The sequence below is a fragment of the Suillus discolor genome (assembly GCF_016758755.1).
Source record: "Suillus discolor strain FC423 chromosome Unknown F5147scaffold_47, whole genome shotgun sequence".
NCBI lineage: Eukaryota > Fungi > Basidiomycota > Agaricomycetes > Boletales > Suillaceae > Suillus > Suillus discolor.
Genome location: NW_024541294.1, coordinates 59,535 through 79,536, shown reverse-complemented (window position 1 = coordinate 79,536; position 20,002 = coordinate 59,535). Strand labels below are relative to the sequence as shown.

General features: G+C 47.8%; 7 protein-coding genes across 7 annotated transcripts; 3 read left to right on the top strand and 4 right to left on the bottom strand.

Moving 5' to 3' along the window:
• Positions 1-2,510: 2,510 nt before the first annotated feature.
• Positions 2,511-3,395, top strand: F5147DRAFT_776261 (uncharacterized protein; the record flags this gene model as incomplete). The annotated part of the gene is made up of 5 exons (XM_041441831.1): positions 2,511-2,715; positions 2,768-2,820; positions 2,966-3,151; positions 3,190-3,331; positions 3,379-3,395. 5 exons carry the CDS (start codon positions 2,511-2,513, stop codon positions 3,393-3,395), a joined length of 603 nt encoding a protein of 200 aa, XP_041290195.1.
• A 609-nt stretch (positions 3,396-4,004) lies between these two features.
• On the bottom strand, positions 4,005-6,538 carry F5147DRAFT_289339 (uncharacterized protein). Its single transcript, XM_041429052.1, has 2 exons — positions 6,334-6,538; positions 4,005-6,265 (listed from the first exon to the last, which is right to left on the bottom strand). The coding sequence occupies exon 2, from the start codon at positions 6,252-6,254 to the stop codon at positions 4,134-4,136; it is 2,121 nt and encodes a 706-aa protein (XP_041290194.1). The 5' UTR covers positions 6,255-6,265; positions 6,334-6,538; the 3' UTR covers positions 4,005-4,133.
• A 773-nt stretch (positions 6,539-7,311) lies between these two features.
• On the bottom strand, positions 7,312-7,916 carry F5147DRAFT_289327 (uncharacterized protein). Its single transcript, XM_041429051.1, has one exon. The coding sequence runs from the start codon at positions 7,755-7,757 to the stop codon at positions 7,431-7,433; it is 327 nt and encodes a 108-aa protein (XP_041290193.1). The 5' UTR covers positions 7,758-7,916; the 3' UTR covers positions 7,312-7,430.
• Positions 7,917-9,161: 1,245 nt separating this feature from the next.
• F5147DRAFT_754300 (MFS multidrug-resistance DHA1 sub-family) lies at positions 9,162-11,049 on the bottom strand (the record flags this gene model as incomplete). The annotated part of the gene is made up of 7 exons (XM_041440282.1): positions 10,778-11,049; positions 10,656-10,721; positions 10,437-10,597; positions 10,247-10,381; positions 10,038-10,197; positions 9,471-9,984; positions 9,162-9,418 (listed from the first exon to the last, which is right to left on the bottom strand). Exons 1-7 carry the CDS (start codon positions 10,934-10,936, stop codon positions 9,162-9,164), a joined length of 1,452 nt encoding a protein of 483 aa, XP_041290192.1. The 5' UTR covers positions 10,937-11,049.
• Positions 11,050-11,926: 877 nt separating this feature from the next.
• On the top strand, positions 11,927-12,386 carry F5147DRAFT_580983 (ribosomal protein L37e-domain-containing protein; the record flags this gene model as incomplete). Its single annotated transcript, XM_041431579.1, has 3 exons — positions 11,927-12,005; positions 12,126-12,264; positions 12,338-12,386. Coding segments are annotated over 3 exons (267 nt in total), but the record flags the coding sequence as incomplete, so codon positions are not given.
• A 467-nt stretch (positions 12,387-12,853) lies between these two features.
• On the bottom strand, positions 12,854-14,175 carry F5147DRAFT_746807 (P-loop containing nucleoside triphosphate hydrolase protein; the record flags this gene model as incomplete). The annotated part of the gene is made up of 3 exons (XM_041439884.1): positions 12,854-13,882; positions 13,937-14,050; positions 14,110-14,175. 3 exons carry the CDS (start codon positions 14,173-14,175, stop codon positions 12,854-12,856), a joined length of 1,209 nt encoding a protein of 402 aa, XP_041290190.1.
• A 1,216-nt stretch (positions 14,176-15,391) lies between these two features.
• On the top strand, positions 15,392-16,515 carry F5147DRAFT_289147 (carbonic anhydrase). The gene is made up of 6 exons (XM_041429050.1): positions 15,392-15,413; positions 15,477-15,560; positions 15,634-15,760; positions 15,819-15,913; positions 15,974-16,047; positions 16,111-16,515. Exons 3-6 carry the CDS (start codon positions 15,635-15,637, stop codon positions 16,449-16,451), a joined length of 636 nt encoding a protein of 211 aa, XP_041290189.1. The 5' UTR covers positions 15,392-15,413; positions 15,477-15,560; position 15,634; the 3' UTR covers positions 16,452-16,515.
• The last annotated feature ends 3,487 nt before the right edge of the window (positions 16,516-20,002 follow it).

The window sequence follows — 20,002 nt, the reverse complement described above, 5'->3', positions numbered from 1 at the left end:
ACTGTAGAATTAAACTGGCCAGTCTTGATTCTACTGTTGTAAAATCAAACCGGCCGGGATGCAATGTTGGAACTGAAAACCGGCCAGCCCTGATTCTACTATTGTACAATTAAACCGGCCAGGATGCAATATTAAAACTGATAACTGGCCAGTTTTGATTCTACATGCTGTAGAAGCTATCTGGCCAGTATGAAATTCTATAACTAATGACTAGTATAGAAATCTCAAACCAATACTTAGCCAGGCTTGATTCTACTGTAGAATTAAACTGGCCAGTCTTGATTCTACATGTTGTACAAGCTATCTGGCCAGTATGAAATTCTGTAACTAATGACTAGTATAGAAGTCTCAAACCAATAACTGGCTAGCCTTGATTCTACAACAGACAGAATCAAGTTGGCCGGTATGAAATGTGGAACCCAATAACCAGCCAGCCTTAATTCTATTGTGGTAGAGTCAAACTTGCCAGGATGTAATGTGGAACCAATAACTGACCAGTCTTGATTCTATAAGCAATGACTGGCCAGCCATAATTGTACCTGTAGTAGAATCAAGCTGGTCAGTATAGAAATCTGACACCAATGACTGGCCAGCCTTAATTATACTATTGTACCATTAAATCGACCAGGATGCAATATTAAAACTGATAACTGGCCAGTCTTGATTCTACTGTTGTAAAATCAAACCGGCCAGGATGCAATGTTGGAACTGATAACTGGCCAGCCCTGATTCTACTGGTGTAAAATCAAACCGGCCAGGATGCAATGTTGGAACTGATAACTGGCCAGTCTTGATTCTACTGTTGTAAAATCAAACCGGCCAGGATGCAATGTTGGAACTGATAACTGGCCAGCCCTGATTCTACTGGTGTAAAATCAAACCAGCCAGGATGCAATTTTGGAACTGATAACTGGCCAGCCCTGATTCTACTGGTGTAAAATCAAACCAGCCAGGATGCAATGTTGGAACTGATAACTGGCCAGTCTTGATTCTACTGTTGTAAAATCAAACTGGCTGGGATGCAATGTTGGAACTGAAAACCGGCCAGCCTTAATTCTACTATTGTATAATTAAATTGGTTAGGATGCAATATTAAAACTGATAGCTGGCCAGTATGAAATTCTGTAACTAATGACTAGTACTAGTATAGAAATCCCACACCAATAATTAGCCAGCCTTGATTCTTCTATAGAATTAAACTGGCCAGGATGCAATGTTGGAAGTGATAACTGGCCAGTCTTGATTCTACATGTTGTACAAGCTATCTGGCCAGTATGCAACTTAATAACAAGTGACTGGCTGACTTGATTTTACAACATGTAGAACCAAGACTGGCCAGTTATCAGTTTCAACATTGCATCCTGGCCAGTTTGATTCTACAACAGTAGAATCAAGGCTGGTCAGTCATTGGTTACAGAATTGCATACTGGCAAGCTTGATTCTACCTGTAGTGAAATCAGGCCAGCCAACTAGCTAGCTGAATTCTATATCTTGCAGGCATAAAGCTAGCCACTACCACTGATGGTAATCATTTATATATATATTAACACTAAACACTAATTCTACATACTTCGGCCAGCTGTATTATACATTCTGTAGGCATAAGGCTAGTTATTGTGTTCACAGTAATTCTAATATGTATATATCTACACCAGTCAACACTGATTCCACATACTCCGGCCAGCTGTATTTTGCATACTCCAGCCAGTGACTGGCTGGCCATGATTCTACAGCCTTTTGGCACATCCGGAGCCAGGGTTCTACATGGAAAGTGACTGAAGGGTCTGCCTTGACATCCGTTGAATGTCGTCACATAAAGAGGTCGCAGGGGAAACTGTTTGCGATTTCGGTCCAGCTTGAAGGTGCTGATCCGATTGAAAGAGAAAATCATGCGAGTGCATCTATCCGGTATGAGGAAGCTGATGAGTGATCGCAATGCTGTAGAGGTCACATGTACGCATTGGAAAAAGTGGAGCACAATTTGCAAAAGGAAGAGACATGGCTGCAGGTCGGACCGTACTTATAACCCACGGTATAGCAGCTTACCGGCAGTGTTATAGAAAGCAGGATCGCTGTGCACCGATGATGATCTACATCTAAATCCCAATCAATTGTCCTTGAGTGGTCATAGCGAGCACGGGAGTAGAAGAAGACAAATATACATAAAACAAAAACTAACCAGAAAGTGCGGGATTTGGCCAGTCTGTGCATGAGGTCTATACAGACAAGTCATAGACTCTGTGTTGAAATCTGGGACAAGTGGTTGTCCGGAAAGTGCCGGACAGCAAAGCCTTAGTCTGCCGCGTATTATGTCATATGATTCTGGCGTCAGCCTCTCCCCCCACCGTCAGCTCTTGCCCTGTCAGTCTCTCCCGCCATTTGAATGAGGACGGGCTGCTCATCGTCAGGAACAGCGAGCTCGATACCAGGGCTATTGTTTCCGACAGACGGTATTCCTGTACCTCTTCTAGGGTACGGTCTCCCAGAAAAATTTCACCGTGAGCTCAATCATGCGGGTTTTTCCTGATGCAGTAGATTACGCCAAACCGGATGGTCTGCACATCCGAATATTCGTGCACAACCTTATTCCTTTGGATAAAGCCAAAGGATTTGGCACAGACGCTGCAGGATTTGCCTTATTGTGTGTCATTCCCCATTCTTTCAAGCATTGCATGTACGATGTTCACCTGCGAAAACTAGTCTTGTATCTGCAAGGTGATCTGTTATGACTCAGAACAGTTGCCATCAGAGGTACTTCGTTATGCAGGTAGTTCAGGATTCAGTATCGACCTATCTTTCAGCATACACCTGGGGAGTGCGGTACGTCGATTTGCTATCATACACGGGAAGATTTGTGAGACTAAATAGTATACTACTAGGTATGAGCAAACTTCAGAAGAGAAAATATCGGGCAAGCAATTTCACAAGTCTTCGTTCATCCATACTTGCTATCTGACAATCGTAGACCCTTTGGCTTGATTTTTGTGAGATTGATCTCAGTACACCGATGACAGTGTACATCTTCCAAACGAAGCAAATGGATAACGAGGCCATCATCAAGTATCTCAAACACTTTCGTGCAGATAACATTGGTGGGTATTTCCTCAAAACGCTAAGGGCCGCCAATGTTCACGCGAAAGGTAGTCAGACTGTGAGATCATCCGGCTAGATCCTGAAGCACGTAAATAGATGATCTTTGAGCAAAGTTTCGGAGGCTTCTGTGCCGCCACCTACCTTTTGTTCCACAGTGATGGTTTGAAGGAGATCTTCATCACTGGCGATATCCCACCCATGGTCGACTCTCCTGGTGCAGTTGACAAAGCCCTTGTTTGTGAGCGCCCAGTTGTCTGTCCTCATCTCAACTGACAATTCGTCTAGTGAAGGTGGAAGAATGAAACAAGGCTTACTATTGAAAGTATCCTCAAGATGTTCGAAATGTAAGAAATTCAGACAAGTCTAGTTCCACCAAGTTGTTAATCGGCCACAGGTTCATCGGATCTCAGGTTTCCTAGAAGGCGACAATGTCGTTATTTTGTACGGCGGGAATCTGACGGTCTCACGGTGGCAACAACTCAGCCTGCAATTTGGATCGCATGTTAGGTTTCGATAAGTAAGTGCGGCTTTACATATTTTATGCTTAGGCAGCATCGTTCGGGTTCACCATATGTAGTTTCGCTTCAACTTCGCTAACGAGAGCTCATTCATATGCGCCGAACTCCGAGCGATCACCGACTTGAGCACGTTTGGGAAGTCCTCATATGAAATTTTTGACACTGCAGAAAACAGAGCTCTGACACCAACCCAATTCACCCAGTGCTTCACGAGCCCATTGCCAAGGGTGATTTTGGTCACTGGCCCTATCGCACATTCCATCGCACACTTCTGGAGGTTGTTAGTATCAGGAATAGTTCACAAGTATCTGAATGTATGTATGTAAAATGTGCGCTGCTTCAGCTTCGCACCGAACTCTTGTGCATCGTCAACTTTACATTTTTTTTCCAATACATAAACATAAATACATAGGTCTACCGACGAAGCGTATCGTACTTTGAGTAAGGTAATGCATAGTGAAATATAGTGACACATAGGGAGCCTGATTTCTTGAATGGTCACAGACCTCATACAAATCAATCTCATCCAAGCGCGACCCAACCACACAACTCCATCCTCTGACTGATCTCCGTGGGCATCCGCAACACCATCTCCTTATGCAATTCATTGGCCTTGCAGCTCTCTGAACAAAGCACAAACCTCCCAAGCCCTCCCTCCCGTCCTGCGAAGATGCAAACCGTCGGCGGTCGCTCGGCACGGAAATAGTACATGGTCGACGAGCATGTGTCGATGAGCGTGTACATATGACCCGGTCCACTCTTCTCTTGTTCCTTCGCATACCTATATTGCTCATCCGAGCCTATCCGTCTCGAGAATCGTTCCGGCTTCGAGAACAGTGAACCGCTCGGGGTGAAATACATCCTTGGGAAGTGTGCAATAGTACCCCCGTATAAGTGACTCTCTACCGTTCCTCTATCAACCACTCCTTTGACCCCGATCAACCACGGTTGTTTGTCGATGATACGCCCAGATTTGCTATAGAGAAACAGTCGAGGGGAAAGGAACAGGAGGAGGAGTCCCATTACAATGAGTACGATGCCTCCTGCTCTGCTGGTATGCGGTATAATTCCTAACCCAATCACAATGAACGGCCAGGAGAAATACGGTATGGAACCGACAATCTTCCTCCTCAGCGAAAATGTAGTCGCAAATGGAATCTCCGGGAAGTCCTTCCATCTGATGGCTGCCGCCCGACAGCCATCCAAAACGAGAGCTCCGTTCTCCGTCACACCAGCGACTTGGATCTCCGGAACAATGTCCCAAAGATTCGCATCATAGATATCACTGTCAGCGTACCAGCACGCTCCTGGCGTGGTGGTTGAGGGAAACATGGACACCATGCGATCAGCAATGCGGTCGTTATCGTTGGCCATTGACAACCTCGCGAGTGCGCGTAACTCATCTTCATCGTGGTTCGGTTGAATGCGGTGCTCAAAAAAGCCCATGAGCGCATAGACTTGTTCCGCTTTGTGTGGCTTGTACCCCCCGCCGGTGACAGGTCCCCCACCTATCATGTGCGACTTTGGCGGGGGTGGAGGGCCAGAAGGTGTTGGAAAACCTGCCATAGCGCGCCTCCATATGGCTTTTTTCAACAGTGTCAAGCGCTCCAGCCTCTCAAGCGGATCCTTCCCATTGGCGTATGCATTGATAATTGCTTGTTCATCTTCGGAGTTCGTGTAGGCCAGGTTAGCCAGCTGAAACAACGACAACGGCTCGACCTCTTCCCGATCTCGGAACTTGTAGCAAAGCCGAGTGCTCAGGAGGGCTTCTGGAAAAGTCCACACCCGTCCGCCCCAGCTCCTCCAGCACTCATCCTCTCCAGAGGCAGCTCTCCCGAGCATGATCAAAGTCGTCTCCGCTCTGCGGTAGACGTCTGACATGCAGTACACATCCAGATTCTCCTCTGATGGAGTCTCCCCTAGACACTCCAAGTCGAGCCAATAGGCATTGAATTGCTGTCCGAGCACCGCCGCGCGAACGTCGTCTGTAAACTGTGCCTTTTCTTTCTTCTCACCCGAGCCTCGAGAGTAGACGTCGGTGGCGCGGTAAGAGATGGCGATGTATTTAGCGTGGATGATGGTATCGCGATCTACGCATCGAACCCACTCATTCTTGTTTGGGCTGCGGATCATGAGAATTCGAGGGTAACAAGCATGTGTACGGGTATTCATCCCAGTTTCCTCTTTAACGCGCGATGAATGCTCCATGCGAGAACGAGCTGCCCACAGCTGACCCTGAAACTGGCGAAGATACGGTTTGTAGTATCCTGTGTTATACGACGAATCAGTATCGTCTTCAGAGTCATCACTAGCGTTGAAATAAAGTTCCACGAGAAACCAGACAATTGGCCACAATAGCTTCAGTGCAAACCACACTGATTTTCCGATCCACTCGAAAATAATCCATCCTTTGAAGGGTGAATGGGTTAGCAGCCATATGGCGAGTTTGCTGGCGTCGTTGGTGTGATTTTTGATAGCAACTTCGAATTTTCCAGAGGGTGTGACGGCTTGCACGATGAGCCTTCGGCAGATTCCAGTGGTAGGGCTGATGTATCTCTGCTCTTGACCGTGCGTTGTCAATATTCCTATGTCATTGGAGCAAGTGATATTTGAGTCTTGATGCGTGAGTGGGAGCCAGTGCATTCTAACTGTTCCTGTAAAAGCGTCAATGTAACGATGAGTGCGAAGACTACAGGACCTTCGAGCTGTGAACTAGACTTACAGCGAGGAGAGAATCACAAGCAGGGTTACTTCTCACAGCAATGCCCCAGTATTACCTTTATACATTTCAGGTACTGTAACTCTGGATCTTTAGATCGCACATGATATACCGCCATGGTAGTAGTTGCAAAGTCAGAAACCTCGTCTGATTGGACCGTAAGATCCCGAACAAGATACTGACCAGCGGTGTCATCAGATGCCTGTTATATCATGATATCACGGAGTAACATAGCTCTGAGGGACTTGCAGAAGACAATGAGAATATCTGGACATGAATAAACACCAGTGCAGGCAGGTGGCACAGTAGCGAAAAAAATAGTTTGTCATTCTTTCATTCTTGTGGCAAATTTTTTGATTTCTGTAACACACCTACGCTTAGCAACCTGTGGCGCGTCACGGTTGAGTATACGTACCATTCACTTCAGGGATACTGATGGTGACTAGCCTATCACTGTCAGAGTTTGGACCCGTCGAAAAACTATCGTGGAACATTTGTATCTCTGTTTGGTATAGTCTTGGTCGAACAGCATTGAGCGAGGGACTCAGTCATAGTGTCATGGTGACCACTACTGATGGTACTGGGGCGATCAGGCGGAGCCTGGCAGAGCATGCACATAAGTTGCGTCCGCAGTATCGAATATTTCATTCCTCACATACCATGACAGCGTCAATCAATACATCAGCAAAAGGACTACACGAGTTAGCAAGAGAGTACCAAGAGTGCGAACGACAAATACTCACCTCAGCGATGATGTTAGGACAATGTTCAGGTGAAAACGGCGAAGGCGCCATGATAAGTAACTATGCGGATCTGTGGCTGGGTGTTGATATTCTATAGCACATACGTAGTACCCCATAGCCATTGTGCGCTCACTGGCATAGCCTCGCTGGAGGTCCAATTAAAACACCTTGAGCTAGGTTTATGTATTAGTACATATATAGCACCTCAGCCATGATGCGCTCACTGGTATAGCCTCGCTGCACCTAGGTTTATGTATAGTACATACAAGCGCTCTATTCACCTTCGGATGTTACGTTTTCTGTTTTTTTCTTCCTCTTCTTCTCTTGGAAATATCGTTCGAATGTCTCAGCGACTCGTCATACTCTTGAATGCGCAGTGTATAACTGTCCGTGTGTGAACGAATATGTGCGCAGGTCAAGCACGGCTTTTTCAAGCGTCAGCCCTTGACATCCGATGAATGTTGTCGCATAAAGAGGTCGCAGGGGAAACTGTGTGCGATTTCGGTCCAGCTTGAACGCGCTGATCCGATTGAAAGAGAAGATCATGATGGGAGGCAGACAATGTATCTCGAGGAAGCTAATGAGCGATCGCAATGCTGTGCAGGTCAGAGTCCGCATTGGAAAAAGTGGAGCACAATTTGCAAAAGGAGGAGTAGAGACGCGAAGAATGGCGGGATCAAACATCCAACCGTGTAGTTATGTGAGCGTAGATGCGGCGGCCAAACTTGAATAGCACCTCAGCGCTCAGCCATGATGCGCTTACATACTGGCATAGCCTCGATGCCAATCAAAACACCTTGGCCTAGGTTTACTCCACAGACGAACAAGGCAGGTGGGCTGATAGTAGATGTTTAGGCGAAAAAAGCGCATGTGCTGCATTACGTAACTACGACACCGCCGCCGACCCGCCAGTTCCGGCCATTTTCAACACTCATTTTGCAACACGCCTATGTCAAGAGTCAAGACCTGCAACAGTATTTGTTGCAGGGGCTAACCCACTTCTCTGGGCAGTGGGTCACTCGCGCATTTATGTCTGACCGCGACACTAATTCTCCCTAACTATGCACGGTCCGCCTTTTAACCTCTGAGTGTTATCGCTGTTGTCACGGTATCCTATACTGCTGCTCTGTTCTGTGCGTTGGCTTATCCTTTCCCGCAGTGTGCGATGTTCGTCTGAAAAGTCTCGTGCCGCTGTTGTCCACCATGCTATGCAGTTGCCCATACTACCTCAGGTTGCCCCATTTACTACGATGCACTTTCTTACTTTGAATGTCATTCGTTGCGCTTCGAATTCTCCGGTTGTTGGCTTTCGTGATCTTTCGTTGAGCACCGTGGTCATTGTGATTCGTGCACTGAGCCGTTTGCAGGCTGTGTGTGGTTTGATGGCGAGTCGATTGTGGTGACTCACAACAAGGTGTCTGTGGCATCATCTCTTCTTGTCTTTCAGGCATCCGATCGGACCTGTTGCGCTGTGCTGCATCGGTTGACTTCTTACCAATGTTCTGATGTGATGACATCTGCATCGTTTCCGGAAAAGCCCCACCGTAATCGCAGAACATTTGAGCGGTTTGATGGCCCCCCATTCTGGCTTTCTGCGCTACCTCTCTGTCCGGCAGTCGTGTTCGTCGCACAAAAGTGGCGACTTTTGCGTTATCTTACAGCGTTTTCTCGACCCTTCATGCACATGGGTGGTTTAGTGCTTTGTCGGTCGATGCTGTTTTGAAGTCATACTATCCAAGGCTATCAAACGTTTACTACCACATGATCGTCTTGTTGTCCATCCTCGTTCTCGTACTAAGCGATTGGATTTTCACATTTGAGAACGCCTTTTGTCTCTGCAGTCAGCTTGCTTTCAAATCATCAAGCGATCATTTTCCAAGCGAAGACAATATCATAGCGGAATAAAAGGGGCTGCTATATACCAGTTTCCTACAGATAGATTTTTAGAGAACAGCACGAAAGTTTGCTCAGACAGAACCCTCCCTAACTTATCATGGGAGTAGGGAATGTTGTACACATACTAATCTACATAGCCTAAAGTTTTGCCAGTTCTACCTCCTACACTAGATCATAACACGCGGTCAATCGCTATTGGGAATCTTCCCATACACTAGGATCGCGGGGAAGCGATAAAGCAGTACCTACAGCAAGAAATACAATTGCGGTGAAGAAGTAATATATCGACCATGCATCATGCCCTTTCTGCAATGAATAAGAGAAGACCGAAGATGCAGACGCCGGGCCGATGATTCTTGCTACCGCGACAGCCACCTGGGCAATTCCATTGGTTGCTCCGAGCGAGGCACGATTGGGAGCAGCTGCTCTGATGAATAATACCATGCAGGCTATGGGTCCTTCTCAGTTCAACAGAACGCAGAAAGTACTGGATTAACATACGGAAGCACATGCTCAGGATAGTCTTCAGCATGAGCTGGACGACAACACACAGCCACACCGCCATGCCTATTCCATAGGCTCGAGCCAAAGCATTGGCCACTGGGAATAAAATGACCATGGGTATGCCGGAGCTGACGCCGGTGATGTGGATAGCTCTTGCACCGAAGCAATCAATTAAACGAGTGTAGAAAAGTAGCTGAAATATTCCGTGTATGACACTTGATGCCGCAAGTAAAGTGCCGATGCGAGGAGGGTCAAGGGAAAGACCACCAAGTTCAATCGGTGTGGCATAGAAAACAGGTAAGACCGAATTGAACCCCATTTGAAACAGGCCCGTGGTGGCATAACTCGCTGTCACGCTCAACACTTTCGAGGTTAGTAAAGCACGCAACGGAAGCGGCTTTGATTTGGCTTCGTCAGGATCAACTATAACATTGCTCAATGGTTGGCGAGGTTCTTGTCCGAAGAATCCTCCTTTAATGAGCTCCCAAAGCGGTGTCTTGGTAGGAACGCTCTCGTAACCACACTTAGTGTGATTCAGAGATGGGTTTTCAGCATCGCGCTCACCTCTTTAAGACGGATATACGTGACTAGCCAAATTGTCAATATAAAAAATGCCGAAATAGAGCACGGCAGGAGATATGGGTAGGTTTTCAGGAGTTCGGATCGCCCAAAAATGTCAGGGAATCTGTCTGCTGGTCGGGAGAGCGATCCCCCAATGAGTGGTCTAAATGCCGTCAACCTCAAGTGCGAAAGATAATGTACAGTATACCTACCCAACTGCGCCTGCGATCGTCCCCGGGATTGGTAGATAACTGCATGCCTTGGGCATATTGGTTGCGTCAGTGATGTCCATCAGCATGCTCTTGGCCATACTATCGCTCGCATCGAATGCTCCGCAGACAACACGACTGGTCGAGAATGTCAGGAATTGATGGTCACAGCTACTATTTTGAACACACTGACCTGACCACCAGAGCGAAGAAGGTCTTCGACAGCCCAAACGAAAACATAGATATAGAGATTGCTAATAAAGCTGTCAGTATTACAGGCTTCCGCCCGATGTGGTCGGACAGTTGACTCCAATAAAAAATAGTCAGGGTATGAGCTGCATAGTATGATGATTGCTGAAGAGAATAGTATCATAGATGAACGAAAGGGCAAAAACGATGAAGATATGCTTACAAGGATGCCGGCATAGTGACCGACCTGGGATTCGTCTCCGTGGGTGACTCCAATGTCTCTAATGAGCTTGACAAAGTCCAGTTGTGGTTAGATATAAGTCCAAACAAACACAATATTCTCACTTGAGGAATAAACGGGGCAAGGGTCCGAGAAGAAAGAAGTTCTGGCATCTCCAAGAGTAGTAGAATCCAAATTTGATCCCATGGAAGAGGTGTCTTGGCCATTGGCTGCTCTGGTCGTTGCAGAAGAGGTGTCTCCTCATCATTCTGCTGCGCATTCATGGTGGTGTGAGGGAATGACTCGGATAAAAGATGCAGTTCGTTATACTACGTGAAGTCATTCCAATGAGGCGGTTGCTGACCGGCTTGTTGGCTAGCTAATCGATAAGGCCTAGTTGAGCTGAGATAGAATCAGTCACACGGCACCTCCTGTTATGTAACACCCGGGTATAGCCGTCACAATTTAACATCGTTTATCACTGTAGCTTTATCATCGTAGCAGTGTCAAGGCTGCGAGTTTTCTTTGGTTAATAAAATTTCTGATTTGCGCTGTAAATACGGTCAGATCTTCAGCCTAGGCCATGTCATATTTTCCAACAGAGCCTGATGTACTGTGTCCCAGAATTGCATCTTTGAACACTGATAAGTTGCCAGAAGAGACTGGCAGTAGGGGTTAAATCCATACAACAATAGACTACATACTGTCCAGCATAGGGCCGGGCCCGCCCCACTGGACAATAACCAAGGATAAAAAAAAGGGGTTAAACTTCCACTTCAAGTCTGCTTTCACACGAAACATTACTATTCCCACGCTCCCAGCCTCCCCTACTGAATCAACCTCGGCACGCCCACCGGTATCACCACCGTCTCCAAATCCTCAAGAAAACGTCAAGATGGTGAGTCTCGCTGCCAACTCGACGCCCGATAGGTCTTGGCACATGCGTGCTAGCTTCCTGGGTGAAAAAATGGGATGGAATTGGATGTTTGATGGGTGGATGGAGACGATTTGTATTGGATGACATTTGTGTCAGTGGGAGTGGTGGACGTTATTTCGCGTGTCTGGCTGATACACACACTACTTCGTATTTGCTGACGCACTTTTTATTCTCTAGACGAAAGGTTCGTTTGGTTTCGATTCGATTGTTGGGGATTGGATTTGACGAATGGCTTTTGATCTTGGATCTTCTTGCTGTTGATTAGGTACTTCGTCCTTTGGGTGCGTAGTGTTTTCCCTTCGATCTGCAGTATCTCTCTCATGCGGTTTGATTTGAATCGTGCAGTAAGCGACACACTAAGTCCCACACGCTCTGCCGGCGCTGTGGTCGTCGTGCGTTCCACAGGCAACACAAGAGTGCGTTCTTACACATCTCTTTGCGAGACGGCATCTGACCTTGCATTTGCTCGTCCCTGTCCTGTCACCACGCCCTCCATCCAAATCTACGCTGAACGACCCGTTATTGTCATAAACTAGCCTGTGCCCAGTGCGGCTACCCTGCAGCAAAGTTACGCTCGTATGAATGGGGCCAAAAAGCTAAGCGCAGAAAGACCACCGGTACCGGGCGCATGCGCACGCTCAAGGACGTATCGAGGAGATTTAAGAACGGATTCAGGTGCGTTCCATCCATGCCATGCCCATCCCAGCCATCATATTAATCATATGATGTGTGGACTTTTGCGATACAGAGAAAACACCGTCGCGAAGAAGCGTGTCAGGCCATCCGCGGAGGCATGAGCGTGAGCGGAAACTTGCATATGCCGATGTCGTGTTTGCATGTTGTTTTACATACTTGAGAATTTTTAGCCTATGCTGCTCGCATCATTTTCTACGCACGCACAGAATACATGATTCATGCCATGCCTCCTTGTTGAGCAGAGGAGCTGAGTGATAATACTGAAGGTCAATTGGTGTCTCCTTTGTCTGATGGGCCTACGATTCATCAATTGACGCCCAGTGGTCTCTTCCACTCACTTGAAATTCTCATTCGAAATGTACTCGTTCATTCCCTTGTATTGATAGCTCTACATTGACTAAGCCGCGCAATAATCCGCAATTAACTATTTATCATGTGTAGTCCCCGTTCCAGCCGATGGGTATCTTCAACGCATGTACAATGAACGAATGCTGAAGACCGAAATAAAAAAAGGCAAAATACCAATAAATACTTCTCGCTCGGTCTCCCGTCTGCGGTGCATTCACCACTACTGCCCACAACACGACGCCCCCCGCGCATTCCTCTTCCTCTTCCCATCCTCCAATCCTAACTTAACCGTATTCCCATCACTCTCATCACTCACATGAAACGTCCTCGCCTCCACAGCCTCTTCATACTCCCACTTCTTCACCACGCGCACCGCGATATACTCAAATGCGTCGCTTACACCCGTTCCGGTCTTTGCGGATGTGAAGAAGAGCTTTGGACCTGTGTCTGGTGGGTCCGGGAGGCTGGAGGGTAGGGGAAGGTCTGGGTCTGGGTCTAGTTGGGGTGGGGTGGGCGGTGTAGGTGGACGTTGGCCCCTCGTGAATAAACTCGGCGTGATAGTAAGCGCAGACGAAGAAGACGTTGTAGTAGTCGTAGTAGTCGTACTAGACAAACTCGTCATTCTCCTCACTCGTGCTGGTGATTCCGGTTGGGACCCTGGAAGCGGAGACGACCGTGCGCTTGTATATACATCAGAGAGGGAAGAAGAGGGGGTATGGAAAGAGGTGACGCCGGAGCGGAAGGTTCCGTATAGAAATGTGTTCGCGTGGGATGTACTTGAGGGGGAACGGGATTTTGAGGGCTTGCGGTGGTTTTGGATATCTATTCGCGCAGAGGGGGCGAGGAGGGATGGGTCGGCATCGGCATCGTATTCGTATTCGTGCTCGTGCTCGGGAATGATATCTTCATCTTCCCTTGAAACGAAGTCTTCTACCACGATTTCTCCCTCCTCGCGCTCTACAGGCTCTGGTTCAGAAATAGGCACAAGTTCCTGCACGAATTTCTTCGCTTCCTCCGCAGTGACGCCCATCCCAGGCTGTAACAGATCCATCTTATTCCCAACGACCACACAACAAAAGTTATCAACCTCTTCATCACTAATCGGTGCTCGGTGCTTAAACTCCTCCCACCATTTCGTGAGCGCGTGCATAGTCTCGGGTGCACTGACGTCGAACATGAGTAGGACAGCGTCTGCGCCGCGGAAGAATGCGGAGGATAGGGATGAGAAGCGTTCTTGGCCTGCAGTATCCTGTCATATGCGTGAGCGAATAGCAGGTATAAAGGAAGCTCGAACCAGACCTACCCATATTTGAAGAGAGATGGCCTCGGTTGGTTTTTTTGGGTCAGGAAGAGATTTCGTTATGAAATCTGCACCGATTGTTGCGCGGTAACCGGTGGAAAAACGACCTGATATGTACTGCGCAGCGGTAGATAATAAGTAATGCTCGAGATAATGTTGAAAAGCGGAATACTGACCTGACCACGCAAAGAAGTCTTGCCTACGCCCGAAGCACCGATGACGACGAGCTTGATAGTTCGCATTGCTCCCCGTGTACTGCTCGTCGTTGAGCATTAATGATCTATAACGTTCGGCGGCCAATTGCGCCATATGGTGCTCTCTTCTAAGTTCACCGGCACCGGTCGTTCTCACTCAGCACCAAACCAAACAAGTACAAACCCTTGACATGAACTTTAATCATGAACGAGTCAACGCCTCCAGTGTCCACCATCGTACCCTTCAACCAGTGGACCAACGAACATTACTGAGACTGATATGACTACTCAACTGAATAATGTTATCAACCCTTGATATATTCCAAGAACAAGGTACGTGCAACATAACGTAAGAACGTAATGACAAGACCTCGAAAACCTCGTTAGCTCTGACTTACCCGAGTAGTAGGAACAGGGACGGAAAAAGTCTCTTGACCATAAACAGGAGGCGCTCGCCGACGCCGACGCCGACGCCAACAACGACTCGTCCGCACTGTAACGTCTCAACTAGGGTTGTTCATTACCCATCATTCAAGTTTCATCAGTGCGGCACTGATGAAACTTCACTCGTCCGTCACTTTCGCTGCCCTCGTCCCTCTCCGGTGATCGAAAGTGTGCTTTTGAGCCTACGCTTTGTATGACCACCATCGTCTTTCCCCACCAAAGCTCGCCTTCCCTCCGCCAAACTCATCTTACATCATTCCGCAGATAACGCCAGATACGCCGTCATCGAGTTATTCAACATTGATATCTTCGACCTCAACTGTATCTTCGAGATCGTACCGCTCGCATGTTATCGGTATCACCATCGTCAGATATTTCAAAAGACAACCTACGCCGGTACCACCATCCACCATCATCCTTGCACTTGTAAATGGCAAGAATCACTTAGACGTGTTGTCCGCTTCGGGATCCTTCGTTGAATTTGGAGCCGCATAGAGACATGTCTCCCTCATTTTTGTTTTGCTTTTTCTTCTCATATCTCCTCATCTTGTATGTCGTGTTCTCTAAATCACCTTCCGTCTCGTGCTATCTACTAAGCAGAATAAGGCTAAACAGACACTCCATTGTGACTAGGCGAATGCAGGAAGTGGCGGGAGGTCACGCCCTGGCGCGGTGGCACGAGTCAACGCGAGGTTTTGATGTGTGGAGGTAGTAACGCCAGGCTTCATTAGGTCGGGCGTGGTGGGCAGTAGCACACACGATTGCAAGATGCTTGACCTTATACATGAGCAGAAACTTCCTTACAGAGCGGTGCTGGAGGTCTTGACGAATGCCAAACGGAGGTAATGCACGTTCCTTGTTCTTAATATCTGGAAGCCGGAGTACTTACTTCGGAACGGTAACAGGTCACCTACGACACCCGGTGCCCCTATGTGCGAAGAAGCCGGGCACTTTGCTGCAACTTAAGCTTATCCGTAGGGGCCATATACGTACGTCTGTAGTCATGCTGTCCTATAAAAACCATCACTTTACCATAACGTTTTGACTCTCAATCGTCACCAGCATGTCCCAGCTCCAATCGAATGCCGCAGAGGACCTGATCAACGCCAATGAGAGGTGGGCACGAGACGTAATCAAACACGATCCCAATTTCTTCAAGGACTCTGCTACTTATCCCCAAAGGCCCAAGGTAGGCTCCGTGCCTCATCGCACGCCCCTACGTTAGCTGTCTTCTTACTGCCATTTAGGTCCTTTGGATTGGCTGCTCTGACTCACGAGTGCCGGCCTCTGTCGTCACAGCGTCCATGCCTGGCGATATCTTTACACACACAAACATCGCAAAGTACCCACCATTCATTCAACTCTGAGAAGTACATCATACTCACACTCACTATCCCTACAGCCAATTCCACAGCTTTGACGACAACGCTAACTCCGTCCTATCCTACGCTGTCGACCCGGTCGGCGTCAAACACGGTCAGCCTCTTGTTCTTTGATAATGTTGCGATTGTCCCTCTAACAGGTTTACACTTTTAACAGTCGTCCTCGTCGGCCACAGCGTCTGCGGAGGTGCCCAAGCAGCGATACAGGCTGCTGAAGAAGGGCCCGTCGAGCCCCACAACCCACTCACGCGTTGGTTGGTCCCCCTCATCCAACTTGTTCGAACCCTCGACCTCCACGGGTTGCCTGAGAATGAGGCGGTGGACAAGGTCGTTGAAGCCAACGTCCTCAAGCAGGTTGAAAACATTTGCCTCTCGGAGCCCATTGTTAGTGCGTGGGCAACCGGGAATAATGTCTCTGTGCACGGATGGGTGTACGATCTCGCTACGGGACGCATCAGAGAGCTTGTCGTGCGATCCCCTCCGCGTGCTAATTTATAGATACGTTGAAGATGTAACTGATCAATATGTACAACTTTATATCACGTTGCTTCCCACATGTTCATTTGAAATGCGGCACTGCCAGAGCCTGCAAGAGTGTTCCGTTGTATGTAAGTGGATGAATGGATATTTATAGATAGTAGTGAAAAGGAGTTAAAAGAGACAGGACATTCTGAACATTTTCAGCACATCGTTCAGTCGGACTATAGTAAATTCAGGCTCAGTGATAGGACAAGGGTCTGAGGAGTCACTAGTCAGGCCTCACTAGTGCACTGTCCAACAGGAGCAGTAAGGATGAGAATAAAACCAACTCACACAGTTCATAATGTACATCAGAACAAGGAAGGCAACTCGAAGGTCTAACTTGCGGACAAGCCTCTTCTCCACTACCTGCCTGTTCTGTTCATCGTATCCAGGAAGCACGGGACTATCGCTTTCGCAACAGCTCAATGCTGCCCTGGATGAATTAACAGTGAAAGAGATCATAGCTGCAGTACGTGACGACAACTTGAATAGAGCTGAAAAACGCAAGCGCAGTGACTTAATTAGTGGCTACCGTGCAAGTTTCGACGGACACTCATTTGCCGATCATATCAGCAGCGAACAACAACTTGAAGGCAGCGCAATCTCACGATGTGCTCGGACGTTGAAAATGGTCACTGTACCGCCGGAAAAATCCGAGACCATGGCAAGCAAGAACGGAGCATCACTAGTCACTACTAGATGGTCCCACGAGTCCGTGTGTCCCAAGAGTCCGCGCATTGACTCTAGCACACGCAATTCTGCACAGAATCCTTATCCATGATAGATCTGGATTCGCCCAAACATAATACACACTCCCATATTTTTTTTTGAAGAAAATCGAAGTAGATCTTGTTCCATGGGCAACTTATCAGTGCGAGAGGCATAGAAGGCTCACTCTAAAGGTCAGATCTCCACATATAATTCTGGAATATTGTGAGATGGTTATATACATGATTAGAGAATACTAAAACAAATTTATTCGGGGCACATGCTTGTCAGGATCATCTGCGATAAAGAAATAAGCCCCAGACGTGACAATCTGCCCAAAGCGTTACATAGAGACTGGGTAATCAAAACTCCGCAATGCCGAAATGCTTTACACATGCACAACTTCACAACATTTAAACGGTGCGAATTCTGCGGAGCGTGAAAAGGCATCGCGGCAGACGTGTGACATAGTGTGATGAAGTGCGCGAACTCTAGGGAAAATGCACTTTTCTGCGCGGTAACTCTCCGCTGGACTCAACACGTCAATTTTCGAAAAAGAAACTAGCAGACGTTGTACTTTCGATGTCACGCTATCGAACTGTCAAATAATTAATTTTGTTTGTTTGTGCGATGTGGAGTAATAACCGTTTTGCCAAAAAGGCGCGAACTCCCGTGGACATCTAGTAGGTATCAGTCTAACTTCGAGACACCGCATCTAGGCCTGGAAAAACCAAACAAGTCCATATCTTTGACTTGGACCCGACTTGGGCTTGTTAAGTTACAGCCCTTGAATAAACGTATTCGAAGTTCGAACGCGTCCAAACGCTAAACGCAAATAGTAAGATTATCATCTAACTGATCTATTGTGATGAACGCCAGTCCAGGACTGAATTTTTCCATCATTAGTACTGCGGCGGCAACGCAAGTGGGATGCGTGTGCCAAGGCAGCCTCGTGTCTGGGGCGTCTAATGAGGCACGAGTTGGGCACGAGGCAGAGAAAGATCGATGAATATTGTAATTCAAATCCGCATAAGAACGCCCAGTTCACGAACCTCTGCAATCTAGTGCAAGACGCTTGCACTCCTTCGACCAAGTCTACCTCGATTGTACCCCATAAGATTGACCTCCAATCAAATGGCGTCGCTCGCTCCAAGCACCACGCCAGTTCGAGTGTTTGAAGATCATGAAAGGCGTATAAACGCAGTTGCGGTTTTACCTGATCAACGGCGCATGGTCACAAGCTCGGAAGATAATACGCTTCGTCTGTGGGACTTGAAGGAAGGTGCTGTGTTGAAGAAAATGGTGGGGCATCGTGCCAATGTGAAAGCATTGGCGGTATCACAAGATGGGCGATTAATAGCAAGCGGTGATCTGGACGGAGAGCTCAATGCTTGGCATGGAAACACCGGAGATTCTCTCACCCCAACTATCAAAGCTCACCAAAATATCTATTCCCTGGATTTTTCTCCAGACGGCTCAATGCTAGCAAGTGGTTCATGGGACGACACGACCAAGCTGTGGAACACAACTACGTGGCAACCGTCAGGAGCACCGATCAGTTGTGGCGCAGATGTCAACTGCGTTCGGTATTCACCATCCGGCGAACTGCTTGCCATTGCAACAGACCACAATATCCAGATTTATAAGTTACTAGGTAAGCGTGACTGCATCGCGAAGTTTAAGGGTCACGCGGCATCCAGCTCAACATACAACTATTCTCTCGCCTGGACGCCCGATGCTACACGCCTTCTTTCAGCGGGCAATAGTAATGATTGTACCATACGGGCGTGGGATTCATTGACCTGGGAGCAGGTTGGTGATCCATGGACAGGTCATACCGGTGCTATCAACTCCATTGTCGTCGATGCTTCTGGCACGCTCCTTGCATCTGCATCCAGTGATAAATTTGTACGCCTCTGGCGGCTCTCGGATCGGCCAATGAAGCACTCCAGCGACGTGCAGTGCGTCGCCTTCTCCGTAGACGGCAGGCACATCCTCAGCGGAGGTGATGATCTTAAGATCTCAGAGTGGGAATTACCCAAGGGACTGTCACTGGTAAGTGCCCGGTGATTTCTTATCCTCAGTTTCATCTCACAGATTTGATGAAAAGGCTCAAAGCTCTGGTTTCAAGGCATGTATCTACCTTTGACTCTTGTCGTACAACGCGAACATATTTCACGTAGATCCTTGTTATCAACGCGGCAGCCCGCAATGCATGTATAACTGGGGACCTGCCTGCTGCTATACAGTTGTTCACACAGAAAATAGACGCCGATCCCAACGACTTTGATTCCTATGCCAATCGTTCATTCGTCATGGCGAGACAGTTTGCCTGGAAGGACGCACTTCAGGATGCAACCAAGGTAAGATACTCCGACCCATCTCGCTCCACTTAATACGGGCTAACCTGGATGGTGACATAGTCGGTCAGCATCGAGCCCTCCTTGATCGGCCATATCTCCAAGGGCCTCTCCCTATGCGGAAACCAGCAGGTGCAAGATGCGATGGTAGAATTTGACCTTGCGTTCGCGTTCACGAACGCAGACCCAAAGACAACTCATTTCCTTTTCTTGATCAAGGTAGGTGATTTCGGAATCATACTCTACGCTTCATCATGGTTTTTCAGGCCATCACATTGTTCAATACCAATCCTTGCGAACAGACCATGCTGCCTATCCAAGAGTTAGCTGCTCGTCCCAATGCCGATCCTCTCGCTTGTCGTGTCGTGGAAGTGAGTGTGATACATTCCGTTAATATCATGTTCGTGTACTCACCGAATTTCTTAGGCGTATATGCAAGTCCAGCTTGGGACCATTGCC

Coding starts and splice junctions, on each gene's coding strand:
- F5147DRAFT_289147 (XM_041429050.1), top strand. CDS start 15,635: ATGTCCCAGCTCCAATCGAATGCCGCAGAGGACCTGATCAACGCCAAT. Junction 15,761..15,818: donor CTTATCCCCAAAGGCCCAAG/GTAGGCTCCGTG, acceptor ACTGCCATTTAG/GTCCTTTGGATTGGCTGCTC. Junction 15,914..15,973: donor ACACACACAAACATCGCAAA/GTACCCACCATT, acceptor CTATCCCTACAG/CCAATTCCACAGCTTTGACG.
- F5147DRAFT_289327 (XM_041429051.1), bottom strand. CDS start 7,757: ATGTTTGATCCCGCCATTCTTCGCGTCTCTACTCCTCCTTTTGCAAAT.
- F5147DRAFT_289339 (XM_041429052.1), bottom strand. CDS start 6,254: ATGCACTGGCTCCCACTCACGCATCAAGACTCAAATATCACTTGCTCC.